General features: G+C 44.1%; 1 protein-coding gene and 1 long non-coding RNA gene across 2 annotated transcripts in view; one reads left to right on the top strand and one right to left on the bottom strand.

Moving 5' to 3' along the window:
* Nucleotides 1–19,798, top strand: part of PI4KA (phosphatidylinositol 4-kinase alpha) — a 101,253-nt gene that overhangs the window by 70,206 nt on the left and 11,249 nt on the right. The window contains exons 36-47 of the mRNA XM_079956285.1: nt 7,668–7,795; nt 7,886–8,005; nt 9,457–9,536; nt 10,221–10,414; nt 11,139–11,229; nt 12,489–12,656; nt 13,828–13,881; nt 14,832–14,952; nt 15,476–15,605; nt 17,719–17,789; nt 18,298–18,370; nt 18,595–18,665. Of these exons, the coding sequence (XP_079812411.1) occupies nt 7,668–7,795; nt 7,886–8,005; nt 9,457–9,536; nt 10,221–10,414; nt 11,139–11,229; nt 12,489–12,656; nt 13,828–13,881; nt 14,832–14,952; nt 15,476–15,605; nt 17,719–17,789; nt 18,298–18,370; nt 18,595–18,665 (1,301 nt within the window). The remainder of the gene's footprint in view (nt 1–7,667; nt 7,796–7,885; nt 8,006–9,456; nt 9,537–10,220; nt 10,415–11,138; nt 11,230–12,488; nt 12,657–13,827; nt 13,882–14,831; nt 14,953–15,475; nt 15,606–17,718; nt 17,790–18,297; nt 18,371–18,594; nt 18,666–19,798) is intronic.
* Nucleotides 1–19,798, bottom strand: part of LOC307205166 — a 246,053-nt gene that overhangs the window by 34,010 nt on the left and 192,245 nt on the right. The gene's annotated exons all lie outside the window — the stretch shown is intronic.

The following is a 19,798-nucleotide window of genomic DNA, read 5'->3' on the forward strand; positions in this document are numbered from 1 at the left end:
GCTCTCTCTTTTTCTCTGGATGATCAGAGTCTTTTATTTCAGTTTTAACTGCAGTATTTTTTAAAAAAGAGAGAGTCAACTTTAAGCTATGATTTATGATCCTGGCTTGTTTCCCTAAACCAGGTATGGTTAAGCTGTGGCCCTTCAGATGCTGTTGTAGTACAACTCCCATCACCCCCAGCCAGCATGGTCAATGATCAGAGATGATGGGATTTGGAGTCCAGTGATATCTGGAGAGTTGCAGGTTAGCTATCCCTGCCCTAGGTCATAGTTAAATTTAGCCACAGCTTAAGGTTTGGACAGAACGATAGACTGCAGTTGATTTAAAATGGAACTGAAACTGAATGGACTTCCGGTCGGCGCCAGCGCTTAATGGCGGCTCTCTCCCCGATCTCCGGAGAGAGGGCTGCTTCACGAGTTCGGGTCTGACCGCTACGGCGAAGCGGGGACCCCTAAAATCACAGGCGCGGAAGCCTGTGAACAAGGAGACTCGGTGGGCACCTTTTGCGCCCCCCTTTACTGCAAAAGAGCCTTTTTAAAGGCTCCGGAGGAGCATCGGGGGATCGTGCGGTGCTGAGAGTCGCTACCCAGCCCGTGAAGTGAAGCCGCGTCGCCATAATAATAATAATAATAATAATAATAATAATAATAATTTATTATTTGTACCCCGCCCATCTGGCTGGGTTTCCCCAGCCACTCTGGGCGGCTTCCAACAGAGATGAAAAATACACTAAAATGTCACATATTAAAAACTTCCCTGAACAGGGCTGCCTTCAGATGTTTTCTGAATGTCAGGTAGTTGTCCATCGCCTTGACATCCGATGGGAGGGCATTCCACAGGGCGGGCGCCACCACCGAGAAGGCCCTCTGCCTGGTTCCCTGCAACTTGGCCTCTCGCAGTGAGGGAACCGCCAGAAGGCCCTCGGAGCTGGACCTCAGTGTCCGGGCAGACCGATAAGTGGAGAGCGCTGATTCCTTCCTGAAATCTGGACTGAAATTGAAATACCCGTAAGTAGGATTGGGAAACCTACTGGGATTACAAAAAAAACGTTTGAAATTTGGCTGAAAACGGGGTTGGTAAATAAAGGAAGTCTGCCTCCCCCGGTTTGCATGGCTTTTAAAGCAACGGAACTGGAAAGCTGCAATTGAAGGAAAAGTAACTTTGAACTTTTGAATTACCTAACTTTGGCATTGAACTTTAACTACCCCTCCAGCAAGCAGGAGCAGGGAGGGAAGAAAAGGAAACTTGGCTTAACCTGCGTGAGAGGAAATTTAAGTGATTAATTTCTGCTGTCTCTGACTCTGGGAACGGACTGCCTGGGTGAAGCGCTTTGACAGGAACTGTCTGATAGAACCTGCTGCAAAGCGGAGAGCTTAAATAGATACAATTCTTGGGACTTTATAGATACAATTTTTGGGACTTTACAGAAATAAATACTGTTGCAATTGGAAGACTGAAAGCTTCTTTCTCCAAGAGGGCTTTTGGTTTCTTTGTTTCTTCTGCTTATTGGATATAATGTACTGCTCCCTCTAGAGGGCTGAAAGGTTACAGTTTGTAACATAGACTGTCAAATAAAAACAAGTCACTGGATTTTTCCACTTAAGAGCTGTTCCTGTGGGAACGACCTTGGGACATGAGTGGTTCCGCAGAAGACATAACAACAAGATCTAAGGCTAAAGCTGCACAAAAGAAAAGAGGCTCAATATCAGGCTTAGCTGGACAGGAGAAAGGAATAAACGCATTCATGGAATCAGTGACTCAAGCATTACTCAAAATAAATGAATCTTTAGAAAATTTGACCAAGCAGAGCACGGAGAATACCAAACAACTGACAGAACTTTCAACAAAATTGGACTTGAATACAAAAAGTATTACATCTAACACAGAAGCCATAAATAGACTGGTTCAAGAAAACGCTACAATTCGAAAAATTGCAGAAGAGGCTAAAGCCACTGCTGAAAATACACAGGAAAGTTTAATACCAGTCTGCAAGAAGTTGGACCAACATGAGGCGGCCCTGTCTTTGTGGGAGATGCAGAGGAAAGAGAGGAACTTGAGACTTAGGCTGGTCCCTGAAAGTGAAGGGGACAACCTAGTGGACTTTCTCACAAAAGAATTATCAGAATTTTGGCAGGTAAATTCAGAGGAAGACGACTTTAAGATAACAACCGCCTTCAGACTGGGCAGAAGGCAAGGCAGGAAGACCCCAAGGGATTGTCTGATAACTCTGAGATCCAAAGAGGAAAGAGATAAAATTCTAAATTTACATTACCAGAGAACCCTTCAGATTGGAAATGCTTCTGTTCAAATTTACAAGGACATCCCAAAATACATTCTGGAGGTAAGAACTTATTTCAAGAATCTGGTTGACCTGCTGAAGAAGAATAACATACCTTTCAGGTGGGAATTTCCACAAGGCTTGTCTTTTAACTTCAAAGGAAAAAAAGTCAAAATAAGAACAGTGCAAGATAAAGAACAATTCCTAGACAGAAACGAGGAGGACCTTGTGAAAGGAGTGCTTGACTCGACCTCTGATACAGACCTTGGAAACTTGACATTTGGACTGAAATCACCTACGGAAGAAGAACAGCTGCAGGGAGCAGCTGGAGGCAACTAACTAATAATGTCTCTGCAATTTTTAACCTGGAACTGTAATGGGCTCAACCTTCCCAGAAAAAGGCGCGAGGTCTTTCATATTTTGAAAAGAGAACAATTGGATTTGATATGTCTACAAGAAACCCACATAACAAGGACACACAGAAGACTACTTATAAATAAAAGATTAGGACAGGAATTTATCTCATCAGATAAAGTTAAGAAAAGAGGAGTGGTGATCTATGCAAAGGAAAAATTAGCCCCAAAATTGATCTTTAAAGATGAACATGGAAGAACTTTGGCAATTGAGATACAAATCCAAGGAGAAAAACTTTTGATAGTTGGCATCTATGCACCAAATGAAGGGAAGGCAGAATTTTATAAGAAATTGCATGAGACATTAACGGACTATTTGGATCATAAGGTGATTTTACTAGGAGATATGAATGGCGTGGTCTCTACAAACATGGATAAAGCACAAAGACAGGTGGTCTCTAAGGACGGGAGACTACCTAAGACCTTCTTTGAAATGACTGAAAATATAGATTTGATTGATATCTGGAGAACAAGAAACCCTCTTGAGAGAGAGGGAACATTTTTTTCAGAGGCACAAATGACATGGACAAGAATAGATCAAATATGGATTACTAGTGGAATGGCCCCAAGGATAAAAAAGGTGGAAATCTGCCCAAAGACATGCTCCGACCATAACGCAGTGAAGATGGAAATGAAACTAACAACAGCTGGATCCTTCAGATGGAGAATGAATGACACCCTATTCAGAGAGGTGGAGATTTACAAAAAGGCCCAAAAAACCTTGAAGGACTACTTTGAGATAAATCTGAGGACAGAGGTTGAGAAAAGAGTGATTTGGGACGCAAGTAAGGCCGTGATGCGAGGTTTTCTGATACAACAGAACTCTTTAAAGAGAAAGAAACAAAATGAAAGGAAGGATAAGATTCTGGAAAAAATAAAAGAAGGAGAAAAGAAACTGAGGTCTAAACCAAAGTCTCATGAAATCCTGAGAGAAATTAAGTTCTACCAAATGCAATATATGGAATTGATGAACCAGGAGATAGAATGGAAAATTAAGCAAATGAGACAGAGGACATTTGAATCAGCGGATAAATGTGGGAAACTTCTAGCATGGCAATTGAAGAAGAGACAGAAACTAAATACAGTCACAAGCTTGGAGGTGGATGGAAAGAACATTTTTAAACCAAATGAGATTAGTAATTGCTTTCAGAGTTATTTTAGGAGATTATATGCACAAGGGCCGGAAAATGAAGGAGACATGGAAGATTTTCTTAAGAAATATGGATTACAAAAAATTTCGCAACAAAGTATGTTGATTTTAAATGAGAAAATAACAGACCAAGAAGTGGAGGGTGCCATTCAAAACATGCAACTAGGGAAATCTCCAGGACCAGATGGACTAACCTCCAGATATTATAAAGCATTGAAAGAATGGTTAGTACAGCCGCTTAAGGAGGTTTGTAGTGAAATATTAGAGGGGAAAAAGGCACCTGAATCGTGGAAAGAAGCCTTCATCACACTTATACCAAAGATCGAAACTGAAAAAAACCAGATTAAGAACTACCGCCCTATATCACTACTTAATGTGGATTATAAAATATTTGCTGACATTTTAGCAAAAAGAATGAAGAGGGTGTTAATGGAGGAGATTCATAAGGACCAGGCAGGTTTTCTCCCAGGAAGACACTTATCAGATAATGTAAGGAACATAATTGATATTATGGAACTGCTAACTGTAAATATTAACACGAAGGCAGTCCTGATTTTTGTGGACGCGGAGAAAGCCTTTGATAATATCTCTTGGAAGTTCATGAAGAAGAATCTCCATGGGATGGGGGTAGGCCAAAGGTTTGAAAATGGTATAAGTGCAATATATTCTGAACAAAAGGCTACGTTAATTGTAAATAATGTGGTTACTGATGAACTCTCCATAGAAAAAGGGACACGGCAGGGGTGCCCAATATCCCCATTACTTTTTATATCAGTCCTGGAGGTTTTGTTGAACATGATTGGGGGGACCAGCTGGTAAAAGGAGTTCAGGTCGGAGCTAAACATTATAAATTGAAGGCATTTGCAGATGACCTAGTATTGACTTTACAAGAGCCAGACACTAGTACAAAAAGAGTTTTAGAGTTAATTCAATTCTTTGGCCAGGTGGCAGGATTCAAGTTGAACAAACAAAAAACTAAAGTTCTGGAAAAAAACTTAACAAATGTTGAAAGAGAGAGATTCCAAAATGAAACTGGGTTAATGGTGGCAAAGAAAGTAAAATATTTGGGGATTAACATGACATCTAAAAATGTGAACTTATTTAAAGACAATTATGATAAATGCTGGACAGAGGTAAAGAAAGATGTAGAAATATGGTCGAATTTGAAGCTTTCCTTGTTAGGCCGAATTGCAGTGATCAAAATGAATGCATTGCCTAGAATGTTATTTTTGTTTCAGACATTACAAATTGTGGATAAACTGGATTGTTTCAAGAAGTGGCAGAAAGATATATCTAAATTTATCTGGCAGGGCAAAAAGCCCAGAATAAAATTTAAGATACTTAATGATGTAAAAGAAAGAGGGGGGTTTGCCCTGCCGGATTTGAGACTGTACTATGAATCGGCAGCTTTCTGCTGGTTGAAAGATTGGCTACTTCTTGAGAATGCAGATATTCTGGATTTGGAAGGATTTGATAATAGGTTTGGTTGGCATGCATATTTATGGTACGACCAGGTTAAAGTTCACAAGGGTTTTAAAAACCATATTGTTAGGAAAGCATTATATAATGTTTGGATTCGGTACAAGGATTTGTTGGAAAATAAAACTCCTAGGTGGTTATCACCTATGGAGGCTAAGGAGGTGAAGAAACTTAACATGGAATCCAAATGGCCAAAATATTCTGAAATTTTAGAACAAGAAAGCGGTGAATTTAAACTACAGAGTTTTGAGAAATTAAAGCCCAAGGTGCGAGATTGGCTTCATTATTACCAAATAATGGAAACCTTTAAACAAGACAGGAAAATTGGCTTCCAGGTGGAGAAATCAAAATTGGAAACAGAACTGTTAGAACCCAATACTAAGAATGTATCAAGAATGTACAATTTGTTGCTGAAGTGGAATACAATAGATGAGACAGTTAAATCAGCTATGATTAAATGGGCACAGGACATTGGACATGACATTATGTTTGCTGACTGGGAACAGTTATGGACCACCGGTATTAAATTCACGGCATGTAATGCCCTAAGAGAAAATATTATGAAAATGATTTACAGGTGGTACATGACCCCAGTTAAGCTTGCGAAGATTTATCATCTGCCCAATAATAAATGTTGGAAATGTAATGAGACTGAAGGTACCTTCTTTCACCTTTGGTGGACCTGCCCAAAGATTAAAGCCTTTTGGGAAATGATTTATAATGAAATTAAGAAGGTACTTAAATGTACTTTTCACAAGAAACCAGAGGCATTTCTCTTGGGCATGGTCGGCCAATTGGTGTCAAGGAAGGATAGGACTTTTTTTATGTACGCCACTACAGCAGCAAGGATCCTTCTAGCAAAGTATTGGAAGACACAAGAACTCCCCACACTGGAAGAATGGCAGACGAAAGTGATTGACTTTATGGGACTGGCAGAAATGACTGGCAGAATCCATGACCAAGAGAAAGAGACGGTGGAGGAAGACTGGAAGAAGTTCAAAGCTTATCTTAAGAACTGTTACAATATTGATGAGTGTTAAAATGTCAAGGGGAAGGAAGATGCAGAATTACAGCTGAAAATGTTTGATGACTTAAGGTGAAATTGAGAAATTTAATAAATTTAAATTTAATTGGCTAAAAGGGTTGCTGAAAAACTGTAAAATAAGGATGCAAAAAGGGTGAGGTATGGGGAAGTCCGAGAAAGGAGGTTTATGAAAATGAGGTTAAGAACTTATATTTGTGTGTTTGTTTGTATTTGTCGACGTTTTTATGTTGCTGTTGTTGTTTTGTTTTAAAATTGTAAAATTAATAAAAATTATTATAAAAAAATAAAATAAAATGGAACTGAAAGCTGATCATGTTTTCCAAGGTTCATTCATGTAAACATTACAGCATAGTTTAGCATTTCATCTCAACCAGGCCATTGTCTCTTACCCAAAGCACCTGCACTCTTCTAATTAATGGCAGACGAAATTAATGGACTATGCAGAATTGGACAAAGTGACAGGAAGGATTCGAAACCTGTGGGACCAGAGATTTACAGAAGATTGGAAGTATATGAATTATTTGAAGAGCAACTGTAATCAACAAATTAAGCTAGTAGGACTACAAGAAGTTTTGTAAGGAGAAAGCTACTTCCGGCCTGCCCAGGAGGTGGGGTTGCGGGCTTCACGCCCACCCCCACGTGAGCGGGGGCTGGTTTCAGCCCCCGCGAGAACAGGGGAATCCAGGCCGGGTCTGCCCTATTTAGGGCCGGCGCAGAGGGCCCTAGTGAGCGAAGGGTGGTCCGTTAAAGGACTCCGGGGGGCATGGCCCTGTCCGAAGCCTATGGAGGTGTGGGCCAAAGGCACGCCCCAGAGCGGTGACCCGGGGGAGCTCCTAGTCGACGTGCCTCTGCAGGAGACTCCCCCGATAAAGTGTTAACCCTTCCCCGTGTCTCCAGCAAATGGGCTGGAGCCGGATAGTCGATAGGACCAATGCCTAAGCCAATGCCTCTCATTCCTGAATTCAATAAAGTTGTGGCCTAATTCGCCCAATTAACCTTAATTATGGTGTCTCGTGTCTTTATTTATCCTGGTGGGGGGCGGGAACTCGCCACGCAAATATACGAAGTGTTACAAAGTAGAAAAAGACAGAGATATTGGTTATGAGTTTGAAATGTCATAGGGAAGATAAGAAATGCATACTGAGAGATTGGATTGGAAGATTTTCAGGCAGGATTGATGGAAGCCAAAAATTTGAATAAGATGTAAAAGTATGTTTAATTACTGTTGAAAATGATATGTTAGAAAAAACTAATAAAAATTATATTAAAAAATAAATAAATTATGCTTTTGTGTGTTTAAGCTCTGCTCCAAAGTGTCCAACCCAAGGGGAAAAGAGGCTGCGCGAGGATATCATCATCCTAATCAAGTTCTGGACTGCCATGTTCTCCGACAAGAAATATTTGACAGCCAGCCAGCTTGTTCCTCCTGGTGGGTCTTAGATAAGAAAGTATAAAACAACTTTCCTTTCCCTTTTTCAGTTGTCTGGTTTGGTGACGGGACGCTTCCTTTTCTTTTTAGATAATCAAGATACACGGAGCAACTTGGACATCACTGTTGGGTCTCGACAGCAAGCCACCCAGGGATGGATAAATACCTACCCTTTGTCCAGCGGCATGTCAACGATCTCAAAAAAATCAGGTCTGTCTCACATGACACTTCCTTATCCTGAGCCCTGCTAAACCCTTCTTAATTTATGTTTTATATTCCCATCCCCTAAACAAGAACAAAGGGGCACACATACTCATTTGATTCTCTGCAAAACCTTTAGAGGATTGTGAGGTCTAGACAGAATGACTCGTTCAAGTTCACCCTGTGAGTTTTCATCGCTGTGTGAGCCTTGAAGCAGGATCTCTCCAGTCTTGGTGTGACCCCGCAGCTATTATGCTACATTGGCCTAGTATTACATGTTTTGGCCGACAACTGTCTGCAAGTTTAAGGTTGTTTTTAGCACTGTTTAAGGTTGTTGTTGTTTTTTTGAGGGACGCGGGTGGCGCTGGGGGTTAAACCACAGAGCCTAGGACTTGCCGATCATAAGGTCGGCGGTTCAAATCCCTGCGACAGGGTGAGCTCCCGTTGCTCGGTCCCTGCTCCTGCCAACCTAGCAGTTCAAAAGCACGTCAAAGTGCAAGTAGATGAATAGGTATTGCTCTGGCGGTAAGGTAAACGGCGTTTCCATGCGCTGCTCTGGTTCGCCAGAAGCGGCTTAGTCATGCTGGCCACATGACCCGGAAGCTGTACGCTGGCTCCCTTGGCCAATAAAGCGAGATGAGCGCCACAGCCCCAGAGTCCATCACGACTGGACCTAATGGTCAGGGGTCCCTTTACCTTTACCTTAAGGTTGTTTTTAGTGGCAATGCAGAAAATCAAACCTGAGGCCTTTTATATAAGAAGCCCTGTGTTCTGTGTTTTTAATTTATATATATATGACCCAGTTTCAAGGGTTGTTGTTGTTGCAAGAACTTGCACAACATAGACCTCGGCAAGAACCCAAAGTAGGGTTTCAAATCCAACCGTTTTACTTTCCTGGTCTGTGCATCTCTAAATGCAGAGAATGCATCATCATCATCATCATTAATAAGATTTCTTCTCTGTGCTTCACTATGCAGTCCCAGGGCAAGTTATAACACTTTGAAAGTACCATATTCAAATTGGTTAAAACGAATTTACAGTCAAGAGAATAGGTGGGGTCCTACAAAGTACACATCTGAGGGGGTCAGTGGCCAGTGTAAAGAGTTGTTTCTTCAGCATATGATGAGTATTTCAAGGACTTCTCAATTTTGTAGTCAAAGCTGTGCGTCCCTCATGCATAGTAGTTCCATGATGCTGCACTTATATGTGATAGGAAGCTGCTTATATGTGATAGGAAGCCCAAAGCCATGTCGTTCATCATTGTCTATGGTGATCGGCAGTCGCTCTCTAGGATTTCGGGCAAGAGTCTGAAATAGTCTGCTGCCTCATGAAAGGCGCTAAAATAGCACAGCGCTGAAAACCAGTGTCCACTTTGGTCACTGCAAAGCTCCATCAGAAACCCTTACAGAGCAAGAAGATATGAAAAGAGACTTGAGAAAGCTCACTGTGTTCTTTTTAAGGAATGTCCAAGAAGACCAATCGAGGCACCCAGCTTCACAAGTACTACATGAAAAGGAGAACGTTGCTGTTGTCACTGCTGGTAAGCTGCTTTTACTTCTTCAGTAGAGTGGATTTGGCTTATACACTTTTGTTAGGCACCAGTAAGCAAGAGTTGAGTTAAGATAGTGAAGGAAAACGCAGGAAGCTGTTCTGTTCCAGGCCAGTCTGCTCGTCCATCTAGCCCATGGGTAGACGATATGGTAAAGTCCACATGTTGCTGGACCACAACTCCCATCATCCCTCCCCCAATGCTGGCTGGGGCTGATGGGAGTTGTAGTCCAACAGCATGTGGAGAACACCAACTTGGCTACCCCAATCTAGTCTAGTCTAGTCTAGTCTAGCCTCCGTCTGACAGCAGCTTTCCAGGGTCTCTATAAGGCAGGCTTCCTCAAACTTGGCCCTCCAGATGTTTTGAGACCACAATTCCCATCATTCCTGACCAATGGTCCTGCTAGCTAGGGATCATGGGAGTTGTAGGCCAAAAACATCTGGAGGGCCGAGTTTGAGGAAGCCTGCTATAAGGCGTCTTTCCCATTACCTTGCAACGTGATTATTTGAATTGGAGATGTCATGAATTGGACCTGGAATCTTCTGCATGCAAAGCAGCTGTCCTGCCACAGAGCTGTGGTCCGTCCACGCAATGCATGCCTACTATATGTGCAACATTTCATTTTTGATCTGACAGAACTTTGTTTTCTTTTATTTATTTATTTTCCCTCTGAAGGCTACTGAGATCGAACGCCTCATTACATGGTACAATCCTCTCTCATCCCCGGAGCTGGAACTGGATCAGACCGGGGAGAACAGCGTTGCGAACTGGAGGTCAAAGTACGTCAGCCTGAGTGAGAAGCAGTGGAAAGATAACGTCAATCTGGCATGGAGTATTTCGCCTCACCTGGCCGTCCAGCTTCCCACCAGGTGAGAGTCCCTGTTTAAGGAGGAGATGAGACTTCATTCCACTGTTCTTTTCAGGGCAGTGACCTTGCTACTTCGACCTTTTGAAGTTGCCGTGAGCCAGTGTGGTGTAGTGGTTAAGAGCGGTAGACTCGTAATCTGGTGAACCGGGTTCGCGTCTCCGCTCCTCCACATGCAGCTGCTGGGTGACCTTGGGCCAGTCACACTTCCCTGAAGTCTCTCAGCCCCACTCACCTCACAGAGTGTTTGTTGTGGGGGAGGAAGGGAAAGGAGAATGTTAGCCGCTTTGAGACTCCTTTGGGTAGTGATAAAGCAGGATATCAAATCCAAACTCTTCTCTTCTTCCTTGTGAAATATCTGGGCCTATCTGATTTTGGCATCATGTGAAACAGACCTCTTGATAATATTCTGGCTGCCATATGCCCTCCTGCAGGATGTAGCGATCAGTTGGCCATGAGACTATCTTTGCGTTATCCCGATCCCAAGCTGTATATGGCTTTGCACACCAATACAGGCACCTCAAACCTAACCTAGGTTGACCATCTCAGTGAGAACTACTAGGCCTCTACTTGGCCAATTCAGCCTTTGCTCTAAAGGCCGACTCCTTTGGGCCAGAGCTGCAGTACCAAATGATGTTTCTCCCACCTCCTGGTGACAAGTAGGGAGAAGGGACCGCCTCGTGTTCATTGTGTCCCAGTAATCCGTTCAAACTGCTTGTCGCTCCTAGGTTTAAAAACACAGAAGCCATCGGAATGGAAGTGACTCGTCTCGTCCGCTTGGACCCAGGAGCAGTTAGTGATGTGCCAGAAGCAATAAAGGTAAGTGTCTGTGCTTGTTCTGGCTGTGCCTGTAACCTAATGTGGACTGCTTACGAACACCATGAGAAACACGTTTGCTGCTCTGAAGATGCTGCTTGTATGAGGCCCAAAGTGATCAGGCATCATTTTCCTGGATGCTCTAGCATCATCTAGCCTTCCTTAACCTGGATGCCTCTGGATGTTTTGGACTGCAGGGCCAGCATCTTGCTTATCTTAATCAAGCTTGCTGCATCATGACCCTGCAGGCTATGCCAGGGGTCCTCAAACATGTAAAAATAAATAATCAGATTCCAGCCCCTCTTTCCATGTGAACGGGGCAGACACAGGAGCAACAGGCGTGGCTGTCCTTTCGCAGCTTGTTTGGTCCCTAGAATTTCTTCCATTTTTTCAAAATCGCAAAGGTGCAGCATACTGGTTTTTGTAACTATGAGGCTTAAACTTGTGGATGGTGAGAATGTGCCTTTTCTGTGGTAGTTCCTTGTTTGTACAGTGGTGCCTCGCAAGACGAAAAGAATCCGTTCCACGAGTCTCTTCATCTAGCGGTTTTTTCGTCTTGTGAAGCAAGCCCATTAGCGGCTTAGCGGCTTAGCGCTATTAGCGGCTTAGCGGATCAGCTGATAAGCGGCTTAGCGGCTTAGCGGATCAGCTGATAAGCGGCTTAGCGGATCAGCTGTTAAGTGGCTTAGTGGATCAGCTGATAAGCGGCTTAGCGGCTTAGAAAAAGGGGGGGGGAGGGAAAAAACCCGCAGGAACTCGCAAGGCATTTTCGTCTTGCGAAGCAAGCCCATAGGAATTTTGTTTTGCGAAGCACCTCCAAAACGGAAAACCCTTTCGTCTAGCGGGTTTTCCGTCTTGCGAGGCGTTCGTCTTGCGGGGCACCACTGTAGAATGCTGTCCCCTGGGAGGCTCGCCTGGTGCCCTCGCTTTAGGTGCCAGGTGAAAACTTTCCTGTTCTCCCAGGCCTTGGACTGATTAAACAATCTGGGGGCAGGGGCATAGTTTTGTTTGTTATGCATTTTTCTTTGTTATGTATTTTTGTGCTTTTATGCTGTAAACCGCCCCAGTGTTCCTCAGAGGAAGGGCAGTATATAAATTTAACAAACAAGCGAACAAATGGTGTTTAAATGAATAGCAGAAAGGTACAGCATTCTTCAGTCTTGCTTCTTTCCAGTGGGCCCTTTCCCATTTTGGCCACTTGAGTGACTCACTCCCGTCTTGTCCTTTTGGTTCATTATTTCCTCCCCCCTTTCTGCTTTCAGTACCTTGTCACGTGGCACACGATAGATGCAGACGCCCCTGAGCTGAGCCACATCCTTTGCTGGACGCCGACAGACCCTCCAACGGGCCTTTCTTATTTTTCCAGCATGTATCCTCCTCATCCTTTGACAGCTCAGTACGGAGTTAAAGTCCTTCGTTCTTTCCCTCCGGTAAGAAACCCAGCCTTTTTTTTAATAGGATGCTCTTAGAACTCAAGGGATGCGGGTGGCGCTGTGGGTTAAACCACAGAGCCTAGGACTTGCCGATCAGAAGGTTGGCAGTTCGAATCCCCACGACGGGGTGAGCTCCCGTTGCTCGGTCCCTGCTCCTGCCAACCTAGCAGTTCGAAAGCACGTCAAAGTGCAAGTAGATAAATAGCTACCACTCTGGCGGGAAGGTAAACGGCGTTTCCGTGCACTGCTCTGGTTTCCCCAGAAGCGGCTTAGTCATGCTGGCCATAGGACCCAGAAGCTGTACACCAGCTCCCTCGGCCAATAAAGCGAGGTGAGTGCTGCAACCCCAGAGTCGGCCACGACTGGACCTAATGGTCAGGGGTCCCTTTACCTTTACCTTAGAACTCATTTGTGCAAAATTAGGGATTTTGGTTTGTTGTCTTTGTGTACTAGAGGGGAGGAGCAGGATCTATTAACTGATCTATTAGCCCTGATCTATTAACGTTACTTTGACAATATTTTCGTTTTAAATGTTACATGTTGGCCCTTGACAGCATCAGGTTGGGGAAAATTAGTACCACATCTCTGTTTGTTTTAAAGGGAGCATTTCTTCAAGGTGGGGGCCAACGGGTAGTTGTCAGTAATATTCCAAGCACTGTCGTGACGGTAAAGGAGCAATCTGTTTCTGAAGCCAGGATTAGGTTACAGTGGTGCCTCGCAAGACGAAATTAATCCGTTCCGTGAGGCTCTTTGTATAGCGGTTTTTTCGTCTTGCCAAGCAAGCCCATTGACACCTTAGCGGATTAGCGCTATTAGCGGTTTAGCGGCTTTTAGCAATCAGCTGTTAAGCGGCTTATCAGCGGATCAGCTGATAAGCGGCTTAGCGGCTTAGGAAAAAGGGGAAAAAACCTGCAGGAACTCGCAAGACATTTTCCATCTTGCGAAGCAAGCCCATAGGGAAATTCGTTTTGCGAAGTGCCTCCAAAACGGAAAACCCTTTCGTCTAGCGGGTTTTACGTCTTGCGAGGCGTTCATCTTGCGGGGCACCACTGTAAATGTGTTTGCTCTTTCAAGAGAAATTTATTTTCCTTCCCTAACTTGAGAAGAAGCAAATCCTAACTGCTTTTCTCTTTCTTCTTTTCTCTCTTTCCCTATTCACACCTCCCAGGATGCCATTTTATTTTACATTCCACAGATCGTGCAGGCACTTCGATATGATAAGGTAAGGCTGCACGAGTACTGAACAAGCCAGGAATCTTTTTATTTGTTTTAAGGAATGCATCGGCCACCTCTCAGGACAAAAGCCCCCTCCCAAGGCAGCTTGCAAACCCTGGTTCCAGCAATATAAAAGTACAGAAAAACAATCCAATTCCAAATTTAAAAACAGCAGTCTCAAAACCCACCATGCAACACCTCAATAGAAGTCAGAATGAAACAAATATTTCTAAGGCTTGTTTAAAAAATGGATAGGACCACAGGTGCCCCTTCTGGAAGAGAATTCCAGAGATGTGGAATGAGTTGTTTAATGCGTATCCCGTTTAATGCTGAAACAGACTTGTAAGTGGTTTACAAGCACAGTGGTACCTTGGTTCCCAAACGGCTTAGTTGTCGAACAAATCAGCTCCCGAACACCTCAAACCCTGAAGTGTTCCAGTTTGAGAACGTTTTTCGGAAGCTGAACGTCGGACGCGGCTTCCGATTGAGTGCAGGAAGCTGCTGCAGCCAATCAGAAGCCGCGCCTTGGTTTTTGAACGGTTTCGGGAATTGGACGGACTCCTGGAACGGATTAAGTTCGAGAAGTAAGGTACCACTGTATACAAATCAAGTGCACAAGCAATAGAATGAAAATAGCCATAATTTAAAAGGTGCGACAAAGCAATCCTCATTAAAACACAGTAAGCGTAGTCATAGAATCTTAGACCAACAGCATCTGGAAGGATCTGGGTTGCGGGAGGCTAGAATAAGATCTTAATGGGTGGGTGGATTCATGTATGAGTGGGTTGTCCGTTATTGTTGGCATCTGTCTGTCTCGGAAGACGGTGGAGGAGTGTGCCTTTGGGAGCAAAGTCAAACAGTTGGAAGCTGTTGGAAGCGGTCCATTAGGCCCCATTCATATTTCAGTCCCTCTTGGGGGAGATCCTCTGGGTTATGGGACTCCTTGCGTTTTCTCAGATGGGCTACGTGAGGGAGTACATCTTGTGGGCAGCCGCCAAATCCCAGCTGCTGGCTCACCAGTTCATTTGGAATATGAAAACCAACATCTTCTTGGACGAAGAGGGGCATCAGAAAGACCGTAAGTGCTTTATACCTTGGGCTGTTTCCCGACATCAGGGGTGGGGGCCCTTGGACCTCCATGTGATGATGGGACTACAACTCCCATCATTCCATCATCATCCGCCAAGCTGATGGGAGCTGGGGTCCAAGCATATACATAGAGCCACAGCTCCCTTATCTCTGCTTTCCAAGTTCCTCGGGTTATGAAGCTTGTGGTGGCACCATTTTAAGCCGTCCGCCAAAGTTCCCATTACCCAAATGTCATTTTTCAAAAAAAACCCCACCACCTTGCTGATGAGCGTATGAGTCCACCCAGTCTGGCTGAGGGCATTTGTGGCTATCAAGTAGTTTTCAGCGCAGAAGTTGAGGACATGCATTTCTACCCCACGGGCCCAATTAAATAGGATTTTGGTGTGCTGAACCTTCGCCCGGCTCATTCCCAATGTTTTTACTCCTCGGAAAGCGCATTTATTGTGAAGTGATTTTGGAGAACGTAACTCTGAGTGTCTCGTGTTCCTTCCTTTGCTTGACGCTTCACGCAGCTGACATCGGGGAACTGCTGGAGCAGCTGGTTGAGGAAATAACGGGCTCATTATCTGGGCCAGCAAAGGAGTTTTATCAACGTGAATTTGATTTCTTCAATAAAATCACCAACGTTTCAGCCATCATCAAGTAAGTAATAGACGCTCAGAAGATTGTGCAGACAATTAGTGGTCATGATTGCTCCTCCTGGGGCCTGAATCTCCTCCACCCCCTCAACCTTGCGGGGGCGGTCTCCCCAAAATATATTGGGGGTGGGCCAAACAGCTTGGCCCCCATGAGTTGGCGCCCCTGATTTTGGATAAAAAATTAATGGTTTTTTTTAAAATGTTGCTGTAACCCCCCCCCCCCCCGGTATCTTATGAGAGGGAGGTATATAATTAACTTGTACAAATAAATTAATTAAAATAATTTTTCTCTCTGCTTAAAATATTACTGGTAAAAACCTGCTTATGGCAATATAATGTGTTTTTGTTTGAATGTGTGAATATTATAATGTATTTAGGTTTATGTTTCTAAATACATTGCAAGTTGCTTTTAAGACCTCTGTATCACAAGCGACTCTAAAGGGACACAGGTGGCGCTGTGGGTTAAAGCCTCAGCGCCTAGGACTTGCCGATTGAAAGGTCGGCGGTTCGAATCCCTGCGGCGGGGTGCGCTCCCGCTGCTCGGTCCCAGCGCCTGCCAACCTAGCAGTTCGAAAGCACCTCCGGGTGCAAGTAGATAAATAGGGACCGCTTACCAGCGGGAAGGTAAACGGCGTTTCCGTGTGCAGCTCTGGCTCTGGCTCTGGCCAGAGCAGCTTCGTCACGCTGGCCACGTGACCCGGAAGTGTCTCCGGACAGCGCTGGCCCCTGGCCTCTTAAGTGAGATGGGCGCACAACCCCAGAGTCTGTCAAGACTGGCCCGTACGGGCAGGGGTACCTTTACCTTTACCTTATCACAAGCGACTAACAAGTCTCATCCACAATAATAATCATAATAGCAATAAAACTGCTAGCATATTTGCAGAGCTATGCAGGATCCGGTTTTGTTTCAAACTGGATGGGGGGCTGTGTGTTGATATCCCTGCTTTTACTGCATTGCAGGGCGTTGGTCTTGAAGACCCTTGGGGTCCCTTCTAACTATGATTTTATTATCACTGTCATGCTGTGTTATAAACTTTATTCTGCTGAAGACTTTGCATTTGTAGTAATGTGTGAAAAAAGGAAATAGGAGCTAGTTATATAAGATTGCATTGTCAGGTCTATAATCTGTACAGTAAACAAATGTATCTATATTTGCATTTAAGATTTGCCTGCCCAGTATGTTTAAACTTGGGCTATTGGTTCTCTTTGCATGATGTTTTTGTGGTTTAGCTGTTTGACCAAGTGCTCTTTTATCATAATTCCCCAAACGGTGACTTGGCCAAGAATAACCTTTTAACTTGATTGCATGCCGGAAAGTCTCCTGAACCTTGAGAGGCGACTCTTTTGAAGCACAAAAAATACCTGCTGTTTACTTCTGGCTCTGGGTGGAAACCCCAGACTCTTTTATTGAGCATTTGCTCTCATTGGGCAATGACATAAATAAAAAAAATTAAAAATTTTCCAGTAGCACCTTAGAGACCAACTAGGTTTGCTCTGGGTATAAGCTTTTGTGTGCATGCACACTTCTTCAGATGACAATAACAGTAACTTCTTCAGGTATCTGAAGAAGTGTGTTTGCACACAAAAGCTTATACCCAGAGCAAACTTAGTTGGTCTCTAAGGTGCTACTGGAAATTTTTAAAATTTATTTCGACTGCGTCAGACCAACATGAATCTACCTACCTGAATCTGGGCAATGACATGTTTTGCAAAAGTAAAACTCTTTCTGTAGACCCAAACTTATCTTCAGGTGACAAAAAAATTATTGGTCCAGTTTAAGTCTGTTTGGTGTGTGGTAAAACTGCATCACCACCCTCATTGTTGTCTGAATTCCTGGGTCTGAAAAGTGGCTTTTAGCCAGTGGCCAATAGCCTCAAGATGAAAGTTATTGTGCTGTCTCCTGGAGCCAAGCTGTAGGCTTTTAATACCTCTGAGCTTGGATACAGCAGACAAAACACACTCACAGGATCGGCCGGTTCCAACTTCACCTTTTCTGCTATCAGACTCTCCCAGTGCTTGTGCGGCAGATTTCCTCATTCAGGTTCCAACACAATCTTCTCCTCCTCCTCCTCCTCCTCCTCCTCCTTCTTCTTCTTCTTCTTCTTCCCCCTCCATAGGCCTTACCCTAAAGGTGACGAAAGGAAAAAGGCTTGTTTGAGTGCTTTGTCCGAGGTGAAAGTGCAGCCCGGTAAGGAGATGAACAATTATTATAAAATTTCTTTTCTTTTGGCGTTGATGCACAGGAACCATTTTGTTTTTATTGATCTTGTGTGAGCTGCCCATGGAGCTTTTTCAGCCGAAATAAATAAACCGTAGCTGAAATACGCACACACACACACACCCCTCCCACATTACTCCATCTTTATCCCACATGTCAGCCAACCATTTCTCAATGCTTGCTAACTGTTAGTGAGAAAGAGTAGGTAACCATTTTCCCAAGTAATTATACCACTGGCAAACAAACTGCCGTGTGTGTGTGTGTGTGTCCATGGGAATTAAATTTCCTTCTGCGGAAGAGCTTGGGTTTCTTCCAAAGGCTGCAGGCTATGATCTGAATGTGATAGCCACATTGTTTCAGACACTAATTCCTGGACCAATGTGCAAAAGCGATAAGAGGAATGCCTCGTTGGGTTCATTATCGCACCACATGGCAGCGCCAAGTTGATTTACTGGGGAATTCTCTTTCTCTTGGACAGGTTGTTATCTGCCTAGCAACCCCGAAGCGATTGTCTTGGACATTGACTACAAGTCAGGAACTCCTATGCAAAGGTATGGTGGCCTTGTTTTCTTCCTCAGCTCAGTTTGCCTCCAGTAATAGAGACTTGGATTCCCTTCTCCTTCTAAACCCAGGGGTGGGGGGTGTCTGTGGACTACAGCTTCCACCATCCCTTGCAGCCAACATGGCCAATGGTCAAGGGGCTGCAGTCCAACCACACTGGCCCACTTCCATTCTGTATTATTATTCACTTTTCCTACTCTTAATGTCCTTCCAGCGCTGCCAAAGCACCTTACTTGGCCAAGTTTAAGGTGAAGCGGTGCGGAGTCAGCGAACTCGAAAAAGAAGGTCAGTACAGTAGCTTCCCAGCACATATGATGTCTGTCCCCATTTGCATTAGAGTTTCCTGCAGTGATTTCCTCCCGCTTCCTGTATTTTAGCTGAAATATAACAATCCGTGGCTTTCCGCTTGAAGAGGAATATAATTTACATGGGTGTATTCCATATGCTTTTCATATTGAGTGCCTGTGAGTTATAAGGAAGTGATTGTTACAGTCAGTAAGATCAACCTTTTCCATGAAGCCTTTGGCACAGTCCCCTAGATCCTATGACCTCACTGTGTGTCTACTCCTAAGTATATGCAGAGGAAATAATTGTACAGTGGACGCTCGGGTTGCAAACGTGATCTGTGCGGGATGCACGTTTGCAACCCGCAGTGCTGTGTCTGCGCACGTGTGGGTTGTGATTTGGCGCTTATTCTCAAGGTCCCAGGGGTTGTGATTTGGCGCTTATCCTCAAGGTCCCAGGCCTCAGAGAGGTTAGGCTGGCCTCAACTAGAGCCAGGGCCTTCTCGGCTGCGGCTCCAATCTGGTGGAACGCTCTGTCACAAGAGACTAGGGCCCTGCGGGACCTGACATCTTTCCGCAGGGCCTGCAAGACAGAGTTGTTCCACCAGGCCTTTGGTCAGGGCGCAGCCTGACTCCCTCCTCTGGCAACCTGCACAGAATCTTGCTTAATCGGTTGCCATTAATTTGATTTTAATTAATTTTTATAATGAAATATTTTTAGAATGTGTGATTATTTGATTGTTTGATTATTTGATTATTGTTAGCCGCCCTGAGCCCAGCTTCAGCTGGGGAGGGCGGGATATAAATAAAAAATTATTATTATTATTATTATTATTATTATTATTATTATTCACAAAGCACGATTTAGCGGTTCTTCGCATGTGCAACTGCCGAAACCTGGAAGTAACCCATTCCGGTACTTTCGGGTTTCGGCGGGTCCGTAAGCGAAAAAACGCAACCTGATATCCTTTCCCTGTTTACTCCAGCCTCCTCATTTCTGTTGTGTGAAACTTTCTATTTCTTTATTCCACTCATTTGGTTCCTGTCTGACCTTTCGATCCAGAAAGATCCCCACGGTGGCTTGCTCGGATTGCTTTTACTTCCTGTGGAACATGGCGTAGTTCTGCAGTTGCC

The sequence above is a fragment of the Podarcis cretensis genome (genome assembly GCF_951804945.1).
Source record: "Podarcis cretensis genome assembly, chromosome: 16".
Taxonomy (NCBI): domain Eukaryota; kingdom Metazoa; phylum Chordata; class Lepidosauria; order Squamata; family Lacertidae; genus Podarcis; species Podarcis cretensis.